The sequence below is a fragment of the Xenia sp. Carnegie-2017 genome, unplaced genomic scaffold (genome assembly GCF_021976095.1).
Source record: "Xenia sp. Carnegie-2017 unplaced genomic scaffold, XeniaSp_v1 HiC_scaffold_24, whole genome shotgun sequence".
Classification (NCBI taxonomy): Eukaryota; Metazoa; Cnidaria; class Anthozoa; order Malacalcyonacea; family Xeniidae; genus Xenia; species Xenia sp. Carnegie-2017.
The window spans coordinates 15,759,231-15,781,463 of NW_025813487.1; the positions used below are offsets into that span (position 1 = coordinate 15,759,231).

General features: G+C 33.9%; 2 protein-coding genes across 4 annotated transcripts; both read right to left on the reverse strand.

Moving 5' to 3' along the window:
- Window positions 1–61: 61 nt before the first annotated feature.
- Window positions 62–7,981, reverse strand: LOC124450843. Of its 2 annotated transcripts, XM_047001506.1 has the most exons (6): window positions 7,919–7,981; window positions 7,751–7,834; window positions 6,686–7,000; window positions 5,079–5,228; window positions 2,695–2,824; window positions 2,312–2,458 (listed from the first exon to the last, which is right to left on the reverse strand). In XM_047001506.1, exons 1-6 carry the CDS (start codon window positions 7,974–7,976, stop codon window positions 2,353–2,355), a joined length of 843 nt encoding a protein of 280 aa, XP_046857462.1. In that variant the 5' UTR covers window positions 7,977–7,981; the 3' UTR covers window positions 2,312–2,352. The 2 variants fall into 2 exon arrangements, with proteins under 2 accessions (XP_046857461.1, XP_046857462.1); XM_047001505.1 differs by lacking the exons at window positions 5,079–5,228; window positions 6,686–7,000; window positions 7,751–7,834; window positions 7,919–7,981 and adding exons at window positions 62–730; window positions 793–984 and having other exon boundaries at window positions 2,219–2,458; window positions 2,695–2,761.
- A 3,822-nt stretch (window positions 7,982–11,803) lies between these two features.
- On the reverse strand, window positions 11,804–21,374 carry LOC124450698. Of its 2 annotated transcripts, XM_047001332.1 has the most exons (9): window positions 21,274–21,374; window positions 20,403–20,474; window positions 20,235–20,318; window positions 19,292–19,600; window positions 17,959–18,108; window positions 14,715–14,844; window positions 14,236–14,477; window positions 12,419–12,610; window positions 11,804–12,356 (listed from the first exon to the last, which is right to left on the reverse strand). In XM_047001332.1, exons 2-9 carry the CDS (start codon window positions 20,458–20,460, stop codon window positions 11,923–11,925), a joined length of 1,599 nt encoding a protein of 532 aa, XP_046857288.1. In that variant the 5' UTR covers window positions 20,461–20,474; window positions 21,274–21,374; the 3' UTR covers window positions 11,804–11,922. The 2 variants fall into 2 exon arrangements, with proteins under 2 accessions (XP_046857288.1, XP_046857289.1); XM_047001333.1 differs by lacking the exon at window positions 20,235–20,318.
- Between the last annotated feature and the right edge of the window lie 859 nt (window positions 21,375–22,233).

The following is a 22,233-nucleotide window of genomic DNA, read 5'->3' on the forward strand; positions in this document are numbered from 1 at the left end:
CAAAAGAAATTCGTTTCTTTTGTTCCTACATTGCACTTACGTCATTTTGAGTTTTATATCTTTCGCTTTTATATTAAAATTTATGTTTTATGAATTATTTAATATACTTGCTCATGATTGCGTTAAATCTACACACTTTACACTGGCAAACTTTCTACGTAGCACATTACAATTATTTGACTTAAATGAAACAGCTTCGCTACCGTTGAAGGCAACTATTCCCGACTTTGAACAACAGTGTTCATTGATTTTGGATGTTGAAAATCTTGCGTTTCTGACGCATTCCATACGCTTTTATCTTCATCCATAAACTCGGCATTTTCGACCATTTCTTCAGCGGTCTTTTCATCCTTTTTCTCTCCATAGTCCATCAAATTATAGCTTTCAAGCTCCGAGTCAACAGTGACATTTTGCTCTTCTGCTTCGTCGACGCCGACATCGACGTTGTTATTCTCTGACATCTCTCGTCCATTTTCATAAGTTGTCATCTCGGACATTACCGTTGAATCATTGCGAGGAATTTCACCATCGCCGCTTTCGATTACATCATTTATAAAATTTTCCATGGCGTCTTCTTCCCTTTCTGAGATGTACCCAGCGTCATCGAGGGATTGCTGGGATGTCTCGGGTATCATATTATCACTCTGGGATAATCCTGGATAAGGTGGAAGCTCTTCATCGATACTCGTTGAATCTGTAGTCTTTGGATACTTGTCAGGCGAAGCCATCACTGATGAGAAACACGTTAGAGGACTATTTAACAAAAATATCATAAGTTTAACATGAACGTACCTTCACTGTATGTAGCGGGGCCTTCTTCCTCCACAACATCTGCTTGATCAGAATACCTGCGGACTTTAGTTTGCAAACAACGTAATCTACATCTTCGTGAGTGGCATAGAGCTAAGAACGTCAGACAAAAGAAGACGAGACCACATCCAGTTGCAATCACCACTCCAGTGACCTGGTTTGTTTTACGGGTTTCTGTAAGGATATAAAAATCATCGCTTTTAAAAAATTTTGCGCGTTAACCATTAGAAATTAATAATTTGAAAACAAAGTATAAAAGACCTATCGTAGTGTATTAATAACAGGGCAGTAACAAGAACGTTCATTCCGGTAGGCAAGGGGGTAAATATTCATATATTTAGTTGTGCCCAAATGTGTTCTTTTGAAAGAGAACTGGTTTTCACAAAAAGTCAGTCGGACACCATTGACTTTAGGAATGTCCCCCCCCCCCGCCCTCAATTAAGGTTTTAACTTTGGCTACGATTGATGGTTAACGCTAAGACGTATGACTAGCTTATGTAGCTTTTGTCAATGGCAAAGGACAGGCAGGGTCAGTGGCGTAACTACAACGTTAATTGGGGGTTGCAAATTCATACATTCCGTTGTGCCCTACTGATTTCTTTTGAAAGTAATTTGAATTTCAAAAGAAATCAGTAGGGCACAACTAAATATATGAATATACACACACCCCCTTAATTAACGTTTTAGTTACGCCTCTGCGTAGGGTAAGCACTTTCCCATATTTTAGTTTAGGTTAGTGAGATGAGCCCTTTTCTCTAACCAACTGAATTTACGAGAGACTAAACGTGCCATCTACTTGTCACGTGATCCAATAATTCAGTGACAGAGCAAAATTATTTTTTTCCATATGTTTATACATATGGTCTCGGTTTATGCATCAGTCGGTCCTATGATGTTAATCCATTGAGCTGAGAATACGTGACTGAATGGACGCTTTCGAGTGTTGGCAGGTGGTAACATTCCAGTTACATTCAGTGCAGTGTGTATTGACTTTATTTGTGCGTCATGTGTCAACACACCATGTATACAACTTTCTAACATTATTCGATAATTGTTTATTATTAAACTAAGTGACGCTTGCTTTATAATGAAGCATAGATATGTTGATTGATATGAAATTGTGCTTCGGTTCAACACACAACCACATACTCTACGTAATGTTCTTATCTCATGTGAAGCTCCCAACCTCTCCAACCTTACATATCCATTCTTACCTCTGCTGCACCTTACCCATCCTCATCTTCCTAATACTATCTTACTGTGTTGTATCAGACCACACATTATCTTACTCCCTTTCATCCTATCTCTTCACGCTTACCCCTTTCCCATAAACGTCATAACCATCCTACCATTTTATACCTGAACAAATACTTTCTTATCTCCTTCCCTTTCATGCATACTTTCTTACCCGTGGAATCTTCACAAGGCCAATATATTGCATTGAAACCTCTGAAAGTCTCGCTGTCATCGCTGAAGAACCTCAAACTGAGTTTGCTATTGGTCGACTTTATGGTCCTTGTAATATCTTTCATCGAGCAGATTTTAAAGAGGATTTGACCACGAATCCAAACCGTCCAAAATCTTGATATAGTCTCTATTGTCATCTTTACATGGTGTATTATCGTTTTCTTTTTGAAGCTCTAAATCGCTAATTTAAATAACATGGAGACTTAAGAAATTAAGTGCAAGCTACTTCAGAAGTTCCCATCTACACAAGGCTTAAATACTATATTTAAACTGTGATATAAACAAGTAACTATGATTAGCGTTATCAAGGATATGTTTTGTATACTGCGCATATTTCAAAGTTATTTATCTTTCATATTACATCAAGTGTCTACAGCCGACTCTTCAACATTGTTGTATTTAGAATTTCATACATACGTGATATTTAGACAAACCCTCTTTCTGCTATCAAGCTTTATCTTGTAAAAGTAGTCCACGTTTGTTGGGTAGTTATTTGGATAGTTAAGAGACGAAAAGCTTCCAGATTGCTTCTTTGAGAATGTTTCCTCTGTAAGTATAATTGCAATGCATTTATCAATTGCAACATCTGAATCCCACCGATTCGCAATCGAGTCGTTCCCTGCTGTTTTTCTATGTTTAGCTACTTATCTATGGGCAGCGAAACTCCTATCTTCGAGTCATGAACTTTGTATGAAAGGAACGTTCACAAATATTCAAATATGCGAATAATGTCATAATCGTTTTGTTTGTATCTTGCTTAGTAATGTTATGTTTATATTGTCATGTTCTTGTTGTAGTTTCTTCTTGTTTTAAAGTCATGTTATGTCATGTTTATAATGTCATGTTCTTGTTGTAGTTTATATGTTGTTTTCAGAAAACTAAATTTACATCAAGTCATGTTAAGTCATGTTTATATTGTCATGTTCTTGTTGTAGTTTCTTCTTGTTTTTAACGTCATGTTATGTCATGTTTATATTGTCATGTTCTTGTTGTAGTTTCTTCTTGTTTTTAAAGTCATGTTATGTCATGTTTATATTGTCATGTTCTTGTTGTAGTTTCTTCTTGTTGTCATGTTATGTCATGTTTATATTGTCATGTTCTTCTTGTTTTTAACGTCATGTTATGTCATGTTTATATTGTCATGTTCTTGTTGTAGTTTCTTCTTGTTTTAACGTCATGTTATGTCATGTTTATATTGTCATGTTCTTGTTGTAGTTTCTTCTTGTTTTAAAGTCATGTTAAGTCATGTTTATATTGTCATGTTCTTGTTGTAGTTTCTTCTTGTTTTAAAGTCATGTTAAGTCATGTTTATATTGTCATGTTCTTGTTGTAGTTTCTTCTTGTTTTAAAGTCATGTTATGTCATGTTTATAATGTCATGTTCTTGTTGTAGTTTCTTCTTGTTTTTAACGTCATGTTATGTCATGTTTATATTGTTATGTTCTTGTTGTAGTTTCTTCTTGTTTTAAAGTCATGTTAAGTCATGTTTATATTGTCATGTTCTTGTTGTAGTTTCTTCTTGTTTTTAACGTCATGTTATGTCATGTTTATATTGTCATGTTTAGTTTCTTCTTGTTTTAACGTCATGTTATGTCATGTTTGTTGTAGTTTCTTCTTGTTTTAAAGTCATGTTATGTCATGTTTATAATGTCATGTTCTTGTTGTAGTTTCTTCTTGTTTTTAAAGTCATGTTTATATTGTCATGTTCTTGTTGTAGTTTCTTCTTGTTTTAACGTCATGTTATGTCATGTTTATATTGTCATGTTCTTGTTGTAGTTTCTTCTTGTTTTAAAAGTTGTTATGTCATGTTTATATTGTCATGTTCTTGTTGTAGTTTCTTCTTGTTTTTAACGTCATGTTATGTCATGTTTATAGTGTCATGTTTTGTTGTAGTTTCTTCTTGTTTTAAAGTCATGTTATGTCATGTTTATATGTCATGTTCTTGTTGTAGTTTCTTCTTGTTTTTAAAGTCATGTTAAGTCATGTTTATATTGTCATGTTCTTGTTGTAGTTTCTTCTTGTTTTTAAGTCATGTTATGTCATGTTTATATTGTCATGTTCTTGTTGTAGTTTCTTCTTGTTTTAAAGTCATGTTAAGTCATGTTTATATTGTCATGTTCTTGTTGTAGTTTCTTCTTGTTTTAACGTCATGTTATGTCATGTTTATATGTCATGTTCTTGTTGTAGTTTCTTCTTGTTTTTAAAGTCATGTTAAGTCATGTTTATATTGTCATGTTCTTGTTGTAGTTTCTTCTTGTTTTAACGTCATGTTATGTCATGTTTATATTGTCATGTTCTTGTTGTAGTTTCTTCTTGTTTTAAAGTCATGTTAAGTCATGTTTATATTGTCATGTTCTTGTTGTAGTTTCTTCTTGTTTTTAACGTCATGTTAAGTCATGTTTATATTGTCATGTTCTTGTTGTAGTTTCTTCTTGTTTTTAACGTCATGTTATGTCATGTTTATAATGTCATGTTCTTGTTGTAGTTTCTTCTTGTTTTTAAAGTCATGTTAAGTCATGTTTATATTGTCATGTTCTTGTTGTAGTTTCTTCTTGTTTTTCATGTTATGTCATGTTTATAATGTCATGTTCTTGTTGTAGTTTCTTCTTGTTTTTAAAGTCATGTTATGTCATGTTTATAATGTCATGTTCTTGTTGTAGTTTCTTCTTGTTTTTAAAGTCATGTTATGTCATGTTTATAATGTCATGTTCTTGTTGTAGTTTATATGTTGTTTTCAGAAAACTAAATTTACATCTACTGTAATTTAACGTTCAGGGAAAGATTAGCTTTCAATGAGCTCGCCTGTTTTTATCGTAGGAATTGTGGTAGGCATTGTGGTAGGCCTTGTGGTAGGAACTGTAACGGGCTTATGTTTCCTGTTTTCTGTCCTTGGGTGATGCTCTTCATAGCGATCAGGATATTCTTTGTACTCATGGCAACCTTCGACCCAATCTGTAAATATCAAACAATCATTTAAACAACACGGGCTTCTTAACTGTCAAATGTCAACCGCATTTTAAATTAATTAACAGCTTTTTGTGTGTTATCGATGTCGCCCACACCAAAATTGTCAATTTCAGAAATTTCGACTTTTCGATGACGTTACAATCTGGAAATTATTTTAGCTATATATTCGCCTCGCTGATTCTAGTTAAAATTACCCCAGCTTATGCTACATCCGGTCCAACTATAGAAAATCATGGTATTATTTACATGAATTGAAGGACGGAATCGTGTTCTTTGTTTAGTATGACGTTACTATAATGGATGGCCCGCACACAGGCTAAACACAAAAAAGAAAAAATGCCTCAAAAAAAGCAATGAATATAACAATGTTTAGTAGATAAAAATCTTACAACATGTATATATACCAACTCGACTTTTAATGGATCCGTTTGTTCGTCTATTGCTATGATTCGTGTTCAACCAATCAACCGTTCACGTGTTTAAACACATGGGATGAGTTAGAGCACGTAGCCAGAACGATAATTGGTGGGGGAGAGGGGAATATTTATACATGCATGACATGCCGTGTATTAATTTGTTATGAAATCCCTTGTTTTTTATGGATTATAAAATGAACATATGAATACTAATTGTCGTTCTTGCGAGGTGTCTCATTGAGTTTGTTTGACATGATTTTGTGTTGGTAAAAATTTCCACTCCTCGATAAGATGATATTTAGAAAATAGGGGCGAAAAGCGATACTTGCGGGTGGCTACCTTATTATAGTTAGATGAACGCAATTCTATTCTTGCTCGTAAACTGGAATGAATATTATAAATTTCATTTGCGCAAATATTTGATAGCCGAAAAATTGAAAACGATTACAATGTATTTGATTGATAACCGATTCTTTAGAAAAAAATAGGTACGCACCCCGCACAATGACGTAACACCTTTCATATATACATGGGTATAAAAAGAAGCGGATTCACAAAGCGGAAATCTACGCCATTGCTGAACCACTGCCGTTTCAAAGGTGATATGCTGGTTAACCCGTGAGTAGGCTATCCCTAAAAAACCAACCAAAAACAGGCCTGAATTGACTCCGTGCATGCGTTCAACTTACCTTTTTCCCGACATGTTGCTTAACCTGTGTGCAGGCTATCCTTAAAAACCAACCAAAAACAGGCCTGAATTGACTCCGTGCATGCGTTCAATTTATCTTTTCCGATATGCTAATTAACCTGTGTGCAAGCTATCGTTAAAACCAACCAAAAACAGGCATGAATTGACTCCGTGTATGCGTTCAATTTACCTTTTTTCCGATATGCTGATTAACCTGTGTGCGCTATCGTTAAAACCAACCAAAACAGGCCTGAATTGACTCCGTGCATGCGTTCAATTTACCTTTTCCGATATGTTGGTTAACCTGATCCTTAAAACGACCAAAACGCTCAATTTACCTTTTTCCGATAAAATGCGGAAAGTTAACCACCGTTTTATCCGGTTTTTATGGCGAAAAACAATTTTTATAGAGTTTGAGGCTCGCGATCTCCATCGTAGGTATCCATTGCAGTACTCATAATGAATTATCGACGCCGTATTACATCCATCGTAAACATTGATGTTAGGAGACATTATTAATAATATGAACGATGGACTCCTTAGTTCAACGCGATCCGATTTCTTTGATGCTTTTATACATTCAACGTTATTCCATGAAATAATTTCATAGGGCACTCCTTCTTCATCTGTTGTAAATGTCGTACTCGTCGGGTCTATAAAATAATTTCATTGTTACACGTCATATACATTTTTTTTATCACGATACACAATTTTTCTTATTATGCGTGACAAAAATCAAATTGCAGAGTTAATTTTCGGCGTCACCACACAGGTTACATAACAGATTTAAATTTGAGTGAACTCTGCTATAGCAACTATAATGTTAGTTATGTTACAGCCAGATTATCCACAATGCACACCTGCTGTCCTTGGGATTGGGATCATAGATTAGATAGACGGTTGATCCTTCATCAAAACTCATTGCTCACCCGATTAAAACAAAAATCATAGCCACATGGTATTTAGAAGCAAATTACGTTGGGAGGGGAGGAAGAGAGAGATAGAAATCAATATTTAAGGAACTGGCTAGAAAGTTTTGTGTGCTCAATTTTCCCAACAGTTTAACGCAATTTTGAAGTGCTACAGCTTGTCTATTTCCTTCCACAAATACCCCCGCCCCTACCCTCTTAAGACGCGGCTGAACCATATTGAACGCTATGCAGCCATAAAGTCAGTGTATAAAAAGTTTCTAAAGATATCCGGTTATATTTTTGTAGCAACACTATGCATGTTGCTACATGCATAATGTAGCTACATTATGAGAAGAAACTAACAAGAAGAAACTACAACAAGAACATGACATTATAAACATGACTTAACATGACTTTAAAAACAAGAAGAAACTACAAGAACATACATGTTGACAACTACGACACATTGAAGTTATGTTTTACTCGACTCACCTCCTTTTATGGTAGTACTTGGTGTTGTTTTAGGCGAGAATGGAGCTCTCTCGAGTTCTCTGCTTGTATTGTTGTACGTACAATCTGCATGTTTGACGATAGAGAAGTATAATACATGAATGTTATGTCGTACGCTATATGAACAAGATATATAATATTTTTACTTACCGGAACTGACAAGAAGATTGATGAAAACTGTGACCGCCATGAAAGTATTGAAAAGCATCTTCAGTTAATTCTACAATGTGTCGATATTAGAATGTTTAAAGTACTTCAAAAAAACGTGCATTATCAATACAGCAAACGAATTAAGCGTTGATATTACTAATTTTAAAATACATCAGAAAAACGTGATTATCAAAACAGCAAACGAATTAAGCGTTCATAATAGAAAGTTTAAAATACTTCAAAAAAACATGGATTATCAATACAGCAAACGAATTAACATATAACTTTACTTCGTTAAGTTCGGTTTTTTTAATTCATGTTATCTTCGCTCTATGTCAGTAACATATATGTTGCCTGTTTATTTCTTAATCATTTTAATTTTATAGCTGTTTATATGATTGTAGATTTGAAATATTCGAAAAACCAAATTGTTAGCCTCATTTTTACGCAACTCACATCCTGTGTTTACAAAAAATGCATTGGTTTCCAGCTTGCTTCAAATGTGATATCTCTACAACTATCCGCTTGCAAAGAACTAGTTTTACATAGGCAGGGCTTTATCGCAGTTTCTCTCTTCTCCTTCATAAAAATCCTAACTATGTTGAAAATATGAAATTTATCGTGAGTGTTGCAACCCTTATTCGTTGAAAATTATTCGAAAATTACCTCAATAAAACAATCCTAATGAAGGCAATATCAGTTAAATAACGGTAATAAACATATGTCGGTCATACCTTAAATGTCGTATCTTGATATCGAATTTATGCTCCACCGCATAGATAACGTGCAGACATTGGAAAATGTTAGCTGCTTGTCTAACTCCGATGGCTACTGAACCTAGCTTACGTTTGACTTAAAGACATCTGGCAGGCAGTTAGTGTCATATTATGTGTTCAAGTGGGTAATCGTTTTTGCCATGACAGTTAAGAATTTAATAGATTTTTAATATTGGTCGTAGAATAATTATTACTTAGAACCATATATTTACAACATCTTGCAGCTTGAATGAATGAATGAATGAATGAATGAATGAATGAATGAATGAATGAATGAATGAATGAATGAATGAATGAATGAATGAATGAATGAATGAATGAATGAATGAATGAATGAACAAATGAATGAATGAATGAACGAACGAATGAACGAATGAATGAATGAATGAACGAATGAATGAATGAATGAATGAATGAATGAATGAATGAATGAATGAATGAATGAATGAATGAATGAATGGAATGAATGAATGAATGAATGAATGAATGAATGAATGAATGAATGAATGAATGAATGAATAAATGAATGAATGAATGAATGAATGAATGAATGAATGAATGAATGAATGAATGAATGAATGAATGAATGAATGAATGAATGAATGAATGAATGAATGAATGAATGAATGAATGAATGAATGAATGAATGAATGAATGAATGAATGAATGAATGAATGAATGAATGAATGAATGAATGAATGAATGAATGAATGAATGAATAAATGAATGAATGAATGAATGAATGAATGAATGAATGAATGAACGAATGAACGAATGAATGAATGAAAGGAGTGAAAGGAATGAATGAAACTTTGAAGAAGATAATACGTGACTCAACATTCGTGAAAAAGTTGTGACACTATTATAATCGTAACTTTTACACATTTTCCTTGGTGAAAAACTGACCAAAGACAATTTTTAAAATTAACTGAAATTTAACAACAAATATGGTATAGAAAAATAGAAACATTCATATTGAGCACTCTCTTTACACGATGTCATATAATTATGTACACTTATATACACATACTCAATTACTTATGAATTCTTTATAAACCTACTATTGCGTGCATCATTCGCCATATTTGAAGAGTTTCAAAACTTTTACATATATAGTATTACAAAATAAACTTTGAAAACTTTACTATCCTCAATTTCCATGTTATTCGTCGATTTATACGCTAAACCTTTACAATCTTAAACTAATGGTAATCAACAGCTGTAGTTTTAGCACAGAATACATGTCTTACAAGAAGGTACACTCGTTTTGGAGCCTTTCATGCTCGTGTCCCCCACTTTTCTGAAGCAAATTCTAAGAGGACGCGCCTTCCAGCAAGATACTTCAGCTAGATCGGAATAGAAAATGTAGATGTTTTTACAAATATATCGTTTTGCACTACAAAAGCTTGGAACCTTATCTCTTTCGCAAGATGATAACTCTTTGAAAAAATTTCGGCAAACTTTTGCTTTAAACGTGAATTATTAGTAAAATAGCATTCTCGTGCAATACTATTACATATTGATTTTGTGAAAGTATCTTGCTGGGAAGCCACGCATGCGTAGTGAATTATGCCTATAAATATATACTTGAATATTAGACCCATCGTGTCAAGTAACTCCATATACATCAAAGTCGCATATTTATATAAATGTACCTAGAAACATTGACGTACATAAAGATTGCTTCAAAATACGTCACACAACGTTATGCCACACCACCGAATCCCTTTTCTCTCTAGTTCAACACTCATAAACATTATTTTACCATGTACATGATTTTGTGAGAAATGTTTATCTATCTGAAAAGAGAACATACTACCATGTACTTCAAGGCTGACACAAAATATGTTCTTCATGTTAGTTTGTTCCAAATCATTGTAGATTTCAAATATTGTGTTTAGAAGTATCGAGTTTTTGTGTCAATAAAAGGCCAAACCAGTTTATTTTTGTTCGAACTCCTTGGGCCTGTTGCACTGAGGCCGAACAGCGCTATCCACCGGCCGGATAAAAATTTTAATTTTGAATGCTTACAAAATTTCTTTAAAAGGGAAAATACACGATTTGAGCTGAGCAATCGCTGAAATAAAGTATCTCTTCTTAGATTATAAAATTTCTTTGCCGTAAGGGAAAAATAGACATTTGTTTTTACAAGTTTGAAAATTTTGCTATCCAATGGATAACACTAACCGTCTCCTGGATTCTAAAAGCTCCCTCACACAATCACACTTATAGCAAAGTCATTTTTCTATGGCGATGGCAAGATTTTTTTAAAATATTCCAAATCAAGCAGTCAGTGAAATGAAAGTACGATCTTCGGATAGTTACGAGATGATTATTGATTTCGAAGCTCAACTATGTGAGTGTCACTGTGAATGAGGTTTTAGTATGCAGACGAAGCAAGACTGCTTGTATATTGCAGAGATGGATACAGATATTGCAGATATTGATTGCTTCAATAGATACGTCGTTAAATGTATCGATAATAATCACATTTACTCCAATGCTGATAACCACATTATTGAAGCTGAGACTGTGGCATTTAACTTGTATACTGTCCATATACTTGTCAATTTTCTTAAATTGCTCTACAAGCATTGCCAAACAGGGGCATTGCGATCCGGGGGATGCCAGACCAGACCCCCCAGACTAATAAAATACCCAGACTATTAAAATATTTTGTATCATTTGCAGGAGAAATCTTATCCTTCGTAAAGAATCTCATGCTGACCAAATCAATGATACTGACCGAGAGGATGGCAGTTTGAACGATGGAAATATGCGTCACATGATTTTGACATTGAAGTTTTCTTTGAGCAAGTTGACTGGCTGCATATTGTATGCAAAAATAGTCTTAACCTCAGCTAAAAAGAAAGTCTGCCTAAAGTCTAACATTTAAATTGAAGACAAATGTCGGTTGGAGCTTACTGGTGAGTTAAACTAGCTATGAATATTTTTCTCAATGTCTGGATGTCAATCGAAAGTTGAGCAAACGAAAACAAAAGAAATTTTCTTTTGTTCTTAAATTGCACTGACGTCATTTCGAGCTTTATATCTTTTGCTTTTATGTTAAAATATTCTATGCGCCATTTATACTCTATCTTATACGTGATTGCGTTAAATTTAGACGAACTTTATTATTAATTATAGTAAATTTATGCCTACAAATATTTTACGTAGTAAAGTACCATTAATTGAATATACTTTACCCCCGTTGAAGGTTACTATTCTTTAAACAACAGTGTTTATTGATTTTGGATGTTGAAAATCTTGCGTTTCTGACACGTCCCATGTGCTTTTATCGACATCGATAAACTCGGCATTTTCAACCTTTTCCTTGGCGGCCTTTTCATCATCGGCAGCGACATTAGTCTCTTCTGCTTCTTCAATGCTTACCTCGATCTCCTGTTCATTTGCCGAAATCTCAGGCAGTCCCGTTGAGGCATTCTGCGAATTTTCACCACTGCTTTCTGTTGCATCAGTAGCAGATTTTTCAAGGACGTCTTCCTCAATTTCTTGTGAGATGTACCCAGCGTCATTGAGGGATTGCTGGGATGTCTTGGGTATCATATTATCATTCTGCGGTAACCCTGGATAAGGCGGAAGCTCTTCGCTGTTGTTTGTTGAATCTGTAGTCTTTGGGAACTTGTCGAGCGAAGCCATCACTGTTGAGAAACACGTCAGCAAACTAATTAACAAAAATATCATAAGTTTAACATGAACTTACCATCACAGTATGCAGGAGGACCTTCTTCATCCAAAACATCTGCATGATCAGAATATTTTTCGACATCTTTTTGCAAACAAAGTCGTCTACATCTTCGTGAGTGGCATAGAGCTAAGAACGTCAGACAAAGGAAAACGAGACCACATCCAGTTCCAATCACCACTCCAGTGACCTGGTTTGTTTTACGAGTTTCTGTAAGGGAATAAAAATCATTGTTTTCAAAAATATTTGACGTTGTGATTAGAAATTAATGTTTTAAAATGACAAATATTCAATATCTATCGTCGTGTATTAATTTACGCTGAGCCGAGTGACTAATTGTTTATATTGATAGCACACGGGTTGAAAACCTTTCAACATTTCTATAGCTGTTTAGAAAAGAACTATAGAGCTATAGAAAAGAACTATAGAGCTATAGAAAAGAACTATAGAGCTATAGAAAAGAACTATAGAGCTATAAAAAAGAACTATAGAGCTATAGAAAAGAACTATAGAGCTATGGAAAAGAACTATAGAACTATAGAAAAGACCTATAGAGCTATAGAAAAGAACTATAGAGCTATAGAAAAGAACTATAGAGCTATAGAAAAGAACTATAGAGCTATAGAAAAGAACTATAGAGCTATAGAAAAGAACTATAGAGCTATAGAAAAGACCTATAGAGCTATAATAAAGAACTATAGAACCATAGAAAAGAATTATAGAACTATAAAAAATAACTATAGAATTGTAGAAAAGAACCATAGGACTGTAGAAAATAACTACAGAACTTAAAAGACTGTGGTGAAAAGAACTCTTTTCGCCAACCAACAAAATTTTTGAGACTAAACTCCACCTCTGAACAACTTGTCATCTGAAGCGTCAATGCATTGGCACACCAAATTTTTTCAAATGACGAAGCTGTCGATATTTACTCGTGCTAACGAAGGTCAGCCCAATGTTTTAAAATTCGAATTTTCTTGAATTGTTGCCAGATTACACAACAAATCACGCGTGACTGACACGAAGTTCTTGAGACAATCAATATCTTTCTGTAATGACTTACTGACAATACATTGCCCCCATGCGAAATTACATTGAATATTTTTTTGTGACATTTGGCAACTATTAAAATACGCAAATATATAACCAAACACTGTTTTTGAGCAGCCCATGCAGATGAACTCCTGACATGCATCTTGTTCAATATAAATCATAAACTCGTTAATAAGCTGGAAGATTATTACACTTTATACTTTCCTTAGTATTCTTTATATGATGTTCCATCCTAATTAGCATTTTATACATGGGACCAATCAAATTTGATCGATCTAGACGTTAAAACGCAAACGAATCACAAGCAGATCAAAAGTTTTGTTCTTTTAATTCTGTTGCTATTTAGAGTTGTTATGTCGTGCAGTCTTGCTAAGCATCATTTAATGCGGCACACAGGTCGTGAACATTTGTGAAATGTTGTTACTCTTAGACCCTTTGGAGCCTCTTGCGATCGATCCTTGCCTTTTATGAGAATAGTATATATTAATTAATGCCTTTGCTGTAAAATTATTTTATTTGTAGACAGCTTATAGAAGCATTAGAGCGTCTAATTGGATTAGCGGATGGATTAATGTGATTGGATTGGGTGAAATGCGTTGTCATGGGTTTTGGTGTATCGTGAATATGATTGGTGTTAATATTATTAGAGTGTAATGTTGTAGTTTTGGTGTTGTTTGTAGTTTTTTTGTCCTACCCTCTAACCTCTACCCTTCCTCTATCCCCCTTCTGTACCTCAAAACCCTATCCATTCTTTGGCACATGCTATACGCATACTTTCTTACCCGTGGAATCTTTACAAGGCCAATATGTTGCATTGAAACCTCTGAAAGTCTCGCTGCCATCGCTGAAGAACCTCAAACTGAGTTTGTTGTTGGTCGACATTATGGTCCCTGTAATATCTTTCATCGAGCAGATTTTTAAAAGAGGCTTTGACCACCGTTTCAAACCGTCCAAAATCTTGATATAGTCTCTATTGTCATCTTTACATGGTGTATTATCGTTTTCTTTTCGAAGTTCCAAATCGCTAATATAAATAACATGGAGATTTAAGAAAATTAGGTGCAAGCTACTTCAGAAGTTCCCATTAACTCAAGGCTTAAATACTATATTTAAACAATGGCATAAACAAGCGACTATGACAAACGTTATAAAGGATATGTTTTGTATACTGCAAATATTTTAAAGTTATGCATCTTTCATAATATATCAAGTGTCTATAACTGACTCTTCAACATTGTTGTATTTAGAACTTCATACATACGTGATATTTAGACAAACCCTCTTTCTGTTATTAAGCTTTATCATGTAAAAGTAGCCCACGTGTGTTGGGTAGTTATTTGGATAGTTAAGAGACGAAAAGCTTCCAGATTGCTTCTTTGAGAATGTTTCCTCTGTAAGTATAAATGCAATGCATTATGGTAACATGTGAATCCCACCAATTCACAATTGAGTCGTTCCCTGCTGTTTTTCTATGTTTAGGTACTTATCTATGGACAGCGAAACTCCTATCTTCGAGTCATGAACTTTGTATGAAAGGAACGTTCACAAGTATTTAAATATGCCAATAATGTCATAATCGATTTTTTTTGTATCTTGTTTAGTAATGTCATGTTTATAATGTCATGTTCTTGTTGTAGTTTCTTGTTGTTTTTAAAGTCATGTTAAGTCATGTCTATGATGTCATGTTCTTATTGTAGTTTCTTCTTGTTTTTAAAGTCATGTTATTCATGTTTATAATGTCATGTTCTTGTTGTAGTTTTTTCTTGTTTTTAAAGTTATGTTAAGTCATGTTTATATTGTCATGTTCTTGTTGTAGTTTCTTCTTGTTTTTAACGTCGTGTTATGTCATGTTTATATGTCATGTTCTTGTTGTAGTTTCTTCTTGTTTTTAAAGCCATGTTATGTCATGTTTATATTGTCATGTTCTTGTTGTAGTTTCTTCTTGTTTTTAACGTCATGTTATGTCATGTTTATATGTCATGTTCTTGTTGTAGTTTCTTCTTGTTTTTAAAGTCATGTTATGTCATGTTTATATTGTCATGTTCTTGTTGTAGTTTCTTCTTGTTTTTAAAGTCATGTTATGTCATGTTTATATTGTCATGTTCTTGTTGTAGTTTCTTTTTAAAGTCATGTTAAGTCATGTTTATAGTGTCATGTTCTTGTTGTAGTTTCTTCTTGTTTTTAAAGTCATGTTAAGTCATGTTTATAATGTCATGTTCTTTTTGTAATTTCTTCCTGTTTTTAAAGTCATGTTAAGTCATGTTTATAGTGTCATGTTCTTGTTGTAGTTTCTTCTTGTTTTTAAAGTCATGTTATGTCATGTTTATATTGTCATGTTCTTGTTGTAGCTTCTTCTTGTTTTTAAATCATGTTAAGTCATGTTTGTATTGTCATATTCTTGTTGTAGTTTCTTCTTGTTTTTAACGTCATGTTATGTCATGTTTATAATGTCATGTTCTTGTTGTAGTTTTTTCTTGTTTTTAAAGTTAGGTTAAGTCATGTTTATATTGTCATGTTCTTGTTGTAGTTTCTTCTTGTTTTTAAAGTCATGTTATGTCATGTTTATAATGTCATGTTCTTGTTGTAGTTTCTTCTTGTTTTTAAAGTCATGTTATGTCATGTTTATAATGTCATGTTCTTATTGTAGTTTCTTCTTGTTTTTAACGTCATGTTATGTCATGTTTATATTGTCATGTTCTTGTTGTAGTTTCTTCTTGTTTTTAAAGTTATGTTAAGTCATGTTTATATGTCATGTTCTTGTTGTAGTTTCTTCTTGTTTTTAAAGTCGTGTTAAGTCATGTTTATAATGTCATGTTCTTGTTGTAGTTTCTTCTTGTATTTTAAAGTCATGTTAAGTCATGTTTATAATCAGTGGCGTAGCTAGCGGTCTGGCTGGTCGGGCCCAGCCCGACCAAATATTTTCCCAAAAATGAAAAATTTGTTTTCTTTAAAATTGGATTTGCGAAAATTTTAAATTCTGCTAGTCTTTTTGGAATAATCCACAGTCTATTAGTGTAATATTTGTCAAATTGCGTCGTTATTAGTAAAATTATCATATTTTTAAACGTTACTTAGCAACAATGACTAGTGCATTTCTAGTGCCAGGCATTACGCAGTTTAGTCGGGCTCTGAAAATTCAGCCCGACCAAGTAGTAAAATCTATAGTGCGATTATCTGCAATCTGATTGGTTGACAACAACCGAGCAAACTCAAATGCGCTGTTTCGCAACATCTAGTCGGGCTCTGAAAATTCAGCCCGACCAAGTAGTAAAATCGATATAATAAGTGAACTACAAAAGAAGCCATTTTCTGTTCGACAATCAGGCGAGCAAAATATACTCGTAAAGCAGCGGCCAATTCCAAATTTACAAGCGACTACAGGCAATAGAAGCTTTCAGGAAAGTTGGTACTCGAAGAAAGATTGGCTTTGCAGTAGCTCAGAAAAGAATGCATTGTTCTTTTGGCCTTCTCCTTTGTTTTGCCCTGGATCGTCATCTTCATGGACGCAGACGGGATTCAAAAACATGAAGAATTTCCTATCCGATTGTAAGAAGCATGAGAAGGCAAAATCGCACATGGGTGCTTACAAGACCTGGAAGACCTACGGTTTTCAGCCATGCTTACAACCATGGTGTCGCCTCGTGAGCCCGACCAAATGTTTTTCGCTAGCTACGCCACTGTTTATAATGTCATGTTCTTGTTGTAGTTTCTTCTTGTTTTTAAAGTCATGTTAAGTCATGTTTATATGTCATGTTCTTGTTGTAGTTTCTTCTTGTTTTTAACGTCATGTTAAGTCATGTTTATATTGTCATGTTCTTGTTGTAGTTTCTTCTTGTTTTTAACGTCATGTTATGTCATGTTTATATTGTCATGTTCTTGTTGTAGTTTCTTCTTGTTTTTAAAGTCATGTTAAGTCATATTTATATTGTCATGTTCTTGTTGTAGTTTCTTCTTGTTTTTAACGTCATGTTAAGTCATGTTTATATTGTCATGTTCTTGTTGTAGTTTCTTCTTGTTTTTAACGTCATGTTATGTCATGTTTATATTGTCATGTTCTTGTTGTAGTTTCTTCTTGTTTTCAAAGTCATGTTATGTCATGTTTATATTGTCATGTTCTTGTTGTAGTTTCTTCTTGTTTTTAAAGTCATGTTAAGTCATGTTTATAATGTCGTGTTCTTGTTGTAGTTTCTTCTTGTTTTTAAAGCAATGTTATGTCATGTTTATATTGTCATGTTCTTGTTGTAGTTTCTGCTTGGTTTTAACGTCATGTTAAGTCATGTTTATATTGTCATGTTCTTGTTGTAGTTTCTTCTTGTTTTTAAAGCGATGTTATGTCATGTTTATAATGTCATGTTCTTGTTGTAGTTTCTTCTTGTTTTTAAAGCCATGTTATGTCATGTTTATAATGTCATGTTCTTGTTGTAGTTTATATGTTATTTTCAGAACTAAATTTACATCTACTGTAATTTAACGTTCAGGGAAAGATTAGCTTTCAATGAGCTCGCCTGTTTTTATCGTAGGCATTGTGGTAGGCATTGTGGTAGGCATTGTGGTAGGAACTCTAATGGGCTTATGTTTCTTGTTTTCTGTCCTTGGGTGATGCTCTTCATAGGGATCATGATATTCTTTGTACTCATGGCAAACTTTGACCCAATCTGTAAATATCAAACAACCATTTAGACAACACGGGCTTCTTAACTGTCAAATGTCAACCGCATTTTTAATTAATTAACAGCTTTTTGTGTGTTATCGATTTCGCCCACTCCAAAATTGTCAATTTCAGAAATTTCGACTTTTCGATGACGTTACAATCTGGAAATTATTTTAGCTATATATTCGCTTCGTTAATTCTCGTTAAAATTACCCCAGCTTATGCTACATCCAGTCCAACTATAGAAAATCATGGCATTATTGACATGAATTGAAGGACGAAATCGTGCTTTTTGTTTAGTATGACGTTACTATAATGAATGGCCTGCACACAGGCTAAACACAAAAAGAAAAAAATGCCTCAAAAACAGCAATGAATATAACAATGTTTAGAAGATAAATATCTTACAACATGTATATATACCAACTCGACTTTTAATGGTCCGTTTGTTCGTCTTCTGCTATGATTCGTGTTCAACCAATCAACCGTTCACGTGTTTAAACACATGGGATGAGTTAGAGCACGTACCCAGAACGATACTTGTTGGGGATATATGCTTGACATGCCGTATTAATTTCTTATGAAATCCCTTGTTTTTTACGGATTATAAAATGAATATATGAATATACCCCCCCCCTAATTGTCGTTCTGGTGAGGTGTCTGATTGAGTTTGTTTGACATGATTTTGTGTTGGTAAAAATTTCCACTCCTCGATAAGAGGATATTTAGAAAATAGGAGCGAAACGCGATACTTGCGGGTGGCTACCTTATTATAGTTAGATGAACGAAATTCTATCCTTGCTCGTAAACTGAAATGAATATTATAAATTTCATTTGCGCAAATATTTGATAGCCGAAAAATTGAAAACGAATACAATGTATTTAATTGATAACCGATTCTTTGAGAAAAAATAGGTACGCTCCCCGCACAATGACGTAACACCGTTCATATATACATGGGTACAAAATGAAGCGGATTCACAAAGCGGAAATCTACGCCATTGCTGAACCACTGCCGTTTAAACGATACGTTGGTTAACCTGTGTGCAGGCTATCCTTAAAAACCAACCAAAAACAGGCATGAATTGACTCCGTGCATGCGTTCAATTTACCTTTTTCCCGATATATTGGTTAACCTGTGTGCAGGCTATCCTTAAAAAAAAACGACCAAAAAACGCTCAACTTACCTTTTTCCGATAAAATACCGCAAGTTATCAAGCCTTTTAGCCATTTGTTATGGCGAAAAACAATTTTTATAGAGTTTGAGGCTCGCGATCTCCATCGTAGGTATCCATTGCAGTACTCATCATGAATTATCGACTCCGTATTACATCCATCGTAAACAATGATGTTATGAGACATTCTTAAAAATATCAACGATGGACTCCTTAGTTCAACGCGACCCGATTTCTTTGATGCTTTTATACATTGTACGTTATTCCAAGGAATTTCATTGGGTACTTCTTCATCTGTTGTAATTGTCTTAGTCGTCGGGACTATAAAATAATTCCATTGTTACACGTCATATACATTTTTCTTTATCACGATACACAATATCTCTGACTATGCGTGACGAAAATCAAATTGCAGAGTCGTTTTTGGCTTCACCACACAGGTTACATAACAGATTTAAATGCGAGTGTACTCTGCTATAGCAACTACAATGTTAGTTATGTTACAGCCAGATTATCCACAATGCACCCCTGCTGTCCTTGGGATTGGGATCATAGATTAGATAGACGGTTCATCCTTCATCAAAACACATTATTGCTCACTGGCTTAAAACAAAAATCATAACCACAGGGTGTTTGGAAGTATATTACGTTTGTAGGGGAGGGAGGGAGCGATAGAAATCAACATTTAAGGAACTGGCTACAAAGTTTTGTGTGCTCAATTTTCCCAACAGTTTTAACGCAATTTTGAAGTGTACAGCTTGTCCATTTCCTTCCACAAATACCCACCCACCCCCACCCTCTTAAGACGCGGCTGAAACATATTGAACGCTATGCAAACATAAAGTCAATGTATGAAAATTTTCTAAAGATATCCGGTTATATTTTTCTAGCAACATTATGCATGTTTGATGATAGACAAGTACGATACATTGAAGTTATGTTTTACTCGATTCACCTCCTTTTATGGTAGTACTTGGTGTTGTTTTAGGCGAGAATGGAGCTCTCTCGAGTTCTCTACTTGTATTGTTGTACCTACAATCTGCATGTTTGACGATAGAGAAGTATAATACATGAAAGTTATGTCGTACGCTATATGAACATGATATATAATATTTTTACTTACCGGAACTGACAAGAAGATTGATGAAAACTATGACCGCCATGAAAGTATTAAAAAGCATCTTTTCAGTTAATTCTACAATGTGTTGATATTACAAAGTTTAAAATACATCAGAAAAACGTGGATTGTCAAAACAGAAAACGAATTAAGCGTTCATAATAGAAAGTTTAAAATACTTCAAAAAAACGACGATTATCAAAACAGCAAACGAATTAAACGTTGATACTACAAAGTTTAAAATACTTCAAAAAAACGTGGATTATCAAAACAGCAAACGAATTAAGCGTTCATAATAGAAAGTTTAAAATACTTCAAAAAAACGTGGATTATTAATACAGCAAACGAATTAAGCGTTGATATTACAAAGTTTAAAATACATCAGAAAAACGTGGATTATCAAAACAGCAAACGAATCAACATAAAACTTTACTTCGTTAAGTTTGGTTTTTTTAATTCATGTTATCTTCACTCTATGTCAGTAACATATATGTTGCCTGTTTATTTCTTAATCATTTTAATTTTATAGCAGTTTTTATGATTGTAGATTTGAAATATTCGAAAAACCAAATTGTTGGCCTCATTTTTACGCAACTCACATCTTGTGTTTTTAAAAAATGCATTGGTTTCCAGCTTGCTTCAAATGTGATATCTCTACAACTATCCGCTTGCAAAGAACTAGTTTTACATAGGCAGGGCTTTATCGAAGTTTCTCTCTTCTCCTCCATAGAAATCCTAACTATGCCGAAAATATTAAATTTATCGTGAGTGTTGCAACCCTAATTTGTTGAAATGTATTCGAAAATTACCTCAATAAAACAATCCTAAAGAAGGCAATATCAGTTAAAAAACGGTAATAAACATATGTCGGTCATACCTTAAATGTCGTATCTTGATATCGAATTTATTCTCCACCGCATAGATAACGTGCAGACATTGGAAAATGTTAGCTGCTTGTCATACTCCGATGGCTACTGAACCTAGCTTACGTTTGACTTAAAGACATCTGGCAGGCAGTTAGTCATATTATGTGTTCAAGTGGGTAATCGTTGTTGCCATGGCAGTTTAGAATTAATATTGGTCGTAGAATAATTATTACTTAGAACCATATATTTACAACATGTTTCAGCTTGAATGAATGAATGAATGAATGAATGAACGAATGAACGAATGAACGAACGAACGAATGAATGAATGAAAGGAGTGAAAGGAATGAATGAAACTTTGAAGAAGATAATACGTGACTCAACATTCGTGAAAAAGTTGTGACACTATTATAATCGTAACTTTTACACATTTTCCTTGGTGAAAAACTGACCAAAGACAATTTTTAAAATTAACTGAAATGTAACAACAAATATTGTATAGAAAAATAAAAACATTCATATTGAGCACTCTCTTTACACGATGTCATATAATTATGTACACTTATATACACATATTCAATTGCTTATGAATTCTTTATAAACTTACTATTGCGTGCATTAAAGGGCTTCGCCATATTTGAAGAGTTTCAAAACTTTTACATATATAGTATTAAAAAACAAACTTTGAAAACTTTACTATCCTCAATTTCCATGTTATTCGTCGATTTATACGCCAAACCTTTACAATCTTAAAGTAATGATGGTCAACAGCTGTAGTTTTAGCACAGAATAGATATCTTAACAGAAGGTCTACTCGTGTCGGAATCTTTCATGCTCGTGTCCCCCACTTTTCTGGAGCAAATTCTAAAGCAGACGCGCCTTCCAGCAAGATACTTCAACTAGATCGCAATAGAAAACATAGATGTTTTACAAATACATCGTTTTGCACTACAAAAGCTTGGAACCTTATC

Coding starts and splice junctions, on each gene's coding strand:
- LOC124450843 (XM_047001505.1), bottom strand. CDS start 2,414: ATGACAATAGAGACTATATCAAGATTTTGGACGGTTTGGATTCGTGGT. Junction 985..2,218: donor GCCTTGTGAAGATTCCACGG/GTAAGAAAGTAT, acceptor ATATCCTTACAG/AAACCCGTAAAACAAACCAG. Junction 731..792: donor CCCCGCTACATACAGTGAAG/GTACGTTCATGT, acceptor GTTTCTCATCAG/TGATGGCTTCGCCTGACAAG.
- LOC124450698 (XM_047001332.1), bottom strand. CDS start 20,460: ATGCTTTTTAATACTTTCATGGCGGTCATAGTTTTCATCAATCTTCTT. Junction 14,478..14,714: donor AGGGTTTGTCTAAATATCAC/GTATGTATGAAG, acceptor TATTTATATTAG/CGATTTGGAACTTCGAAAAG. Junction 12,611..14,235: donor GCCTTGTAAAGATTCCACGG/GTAAGAAAGTAT, acceptor ATTCCCTTACAG/AAACTCGTAAAACAAACCAG.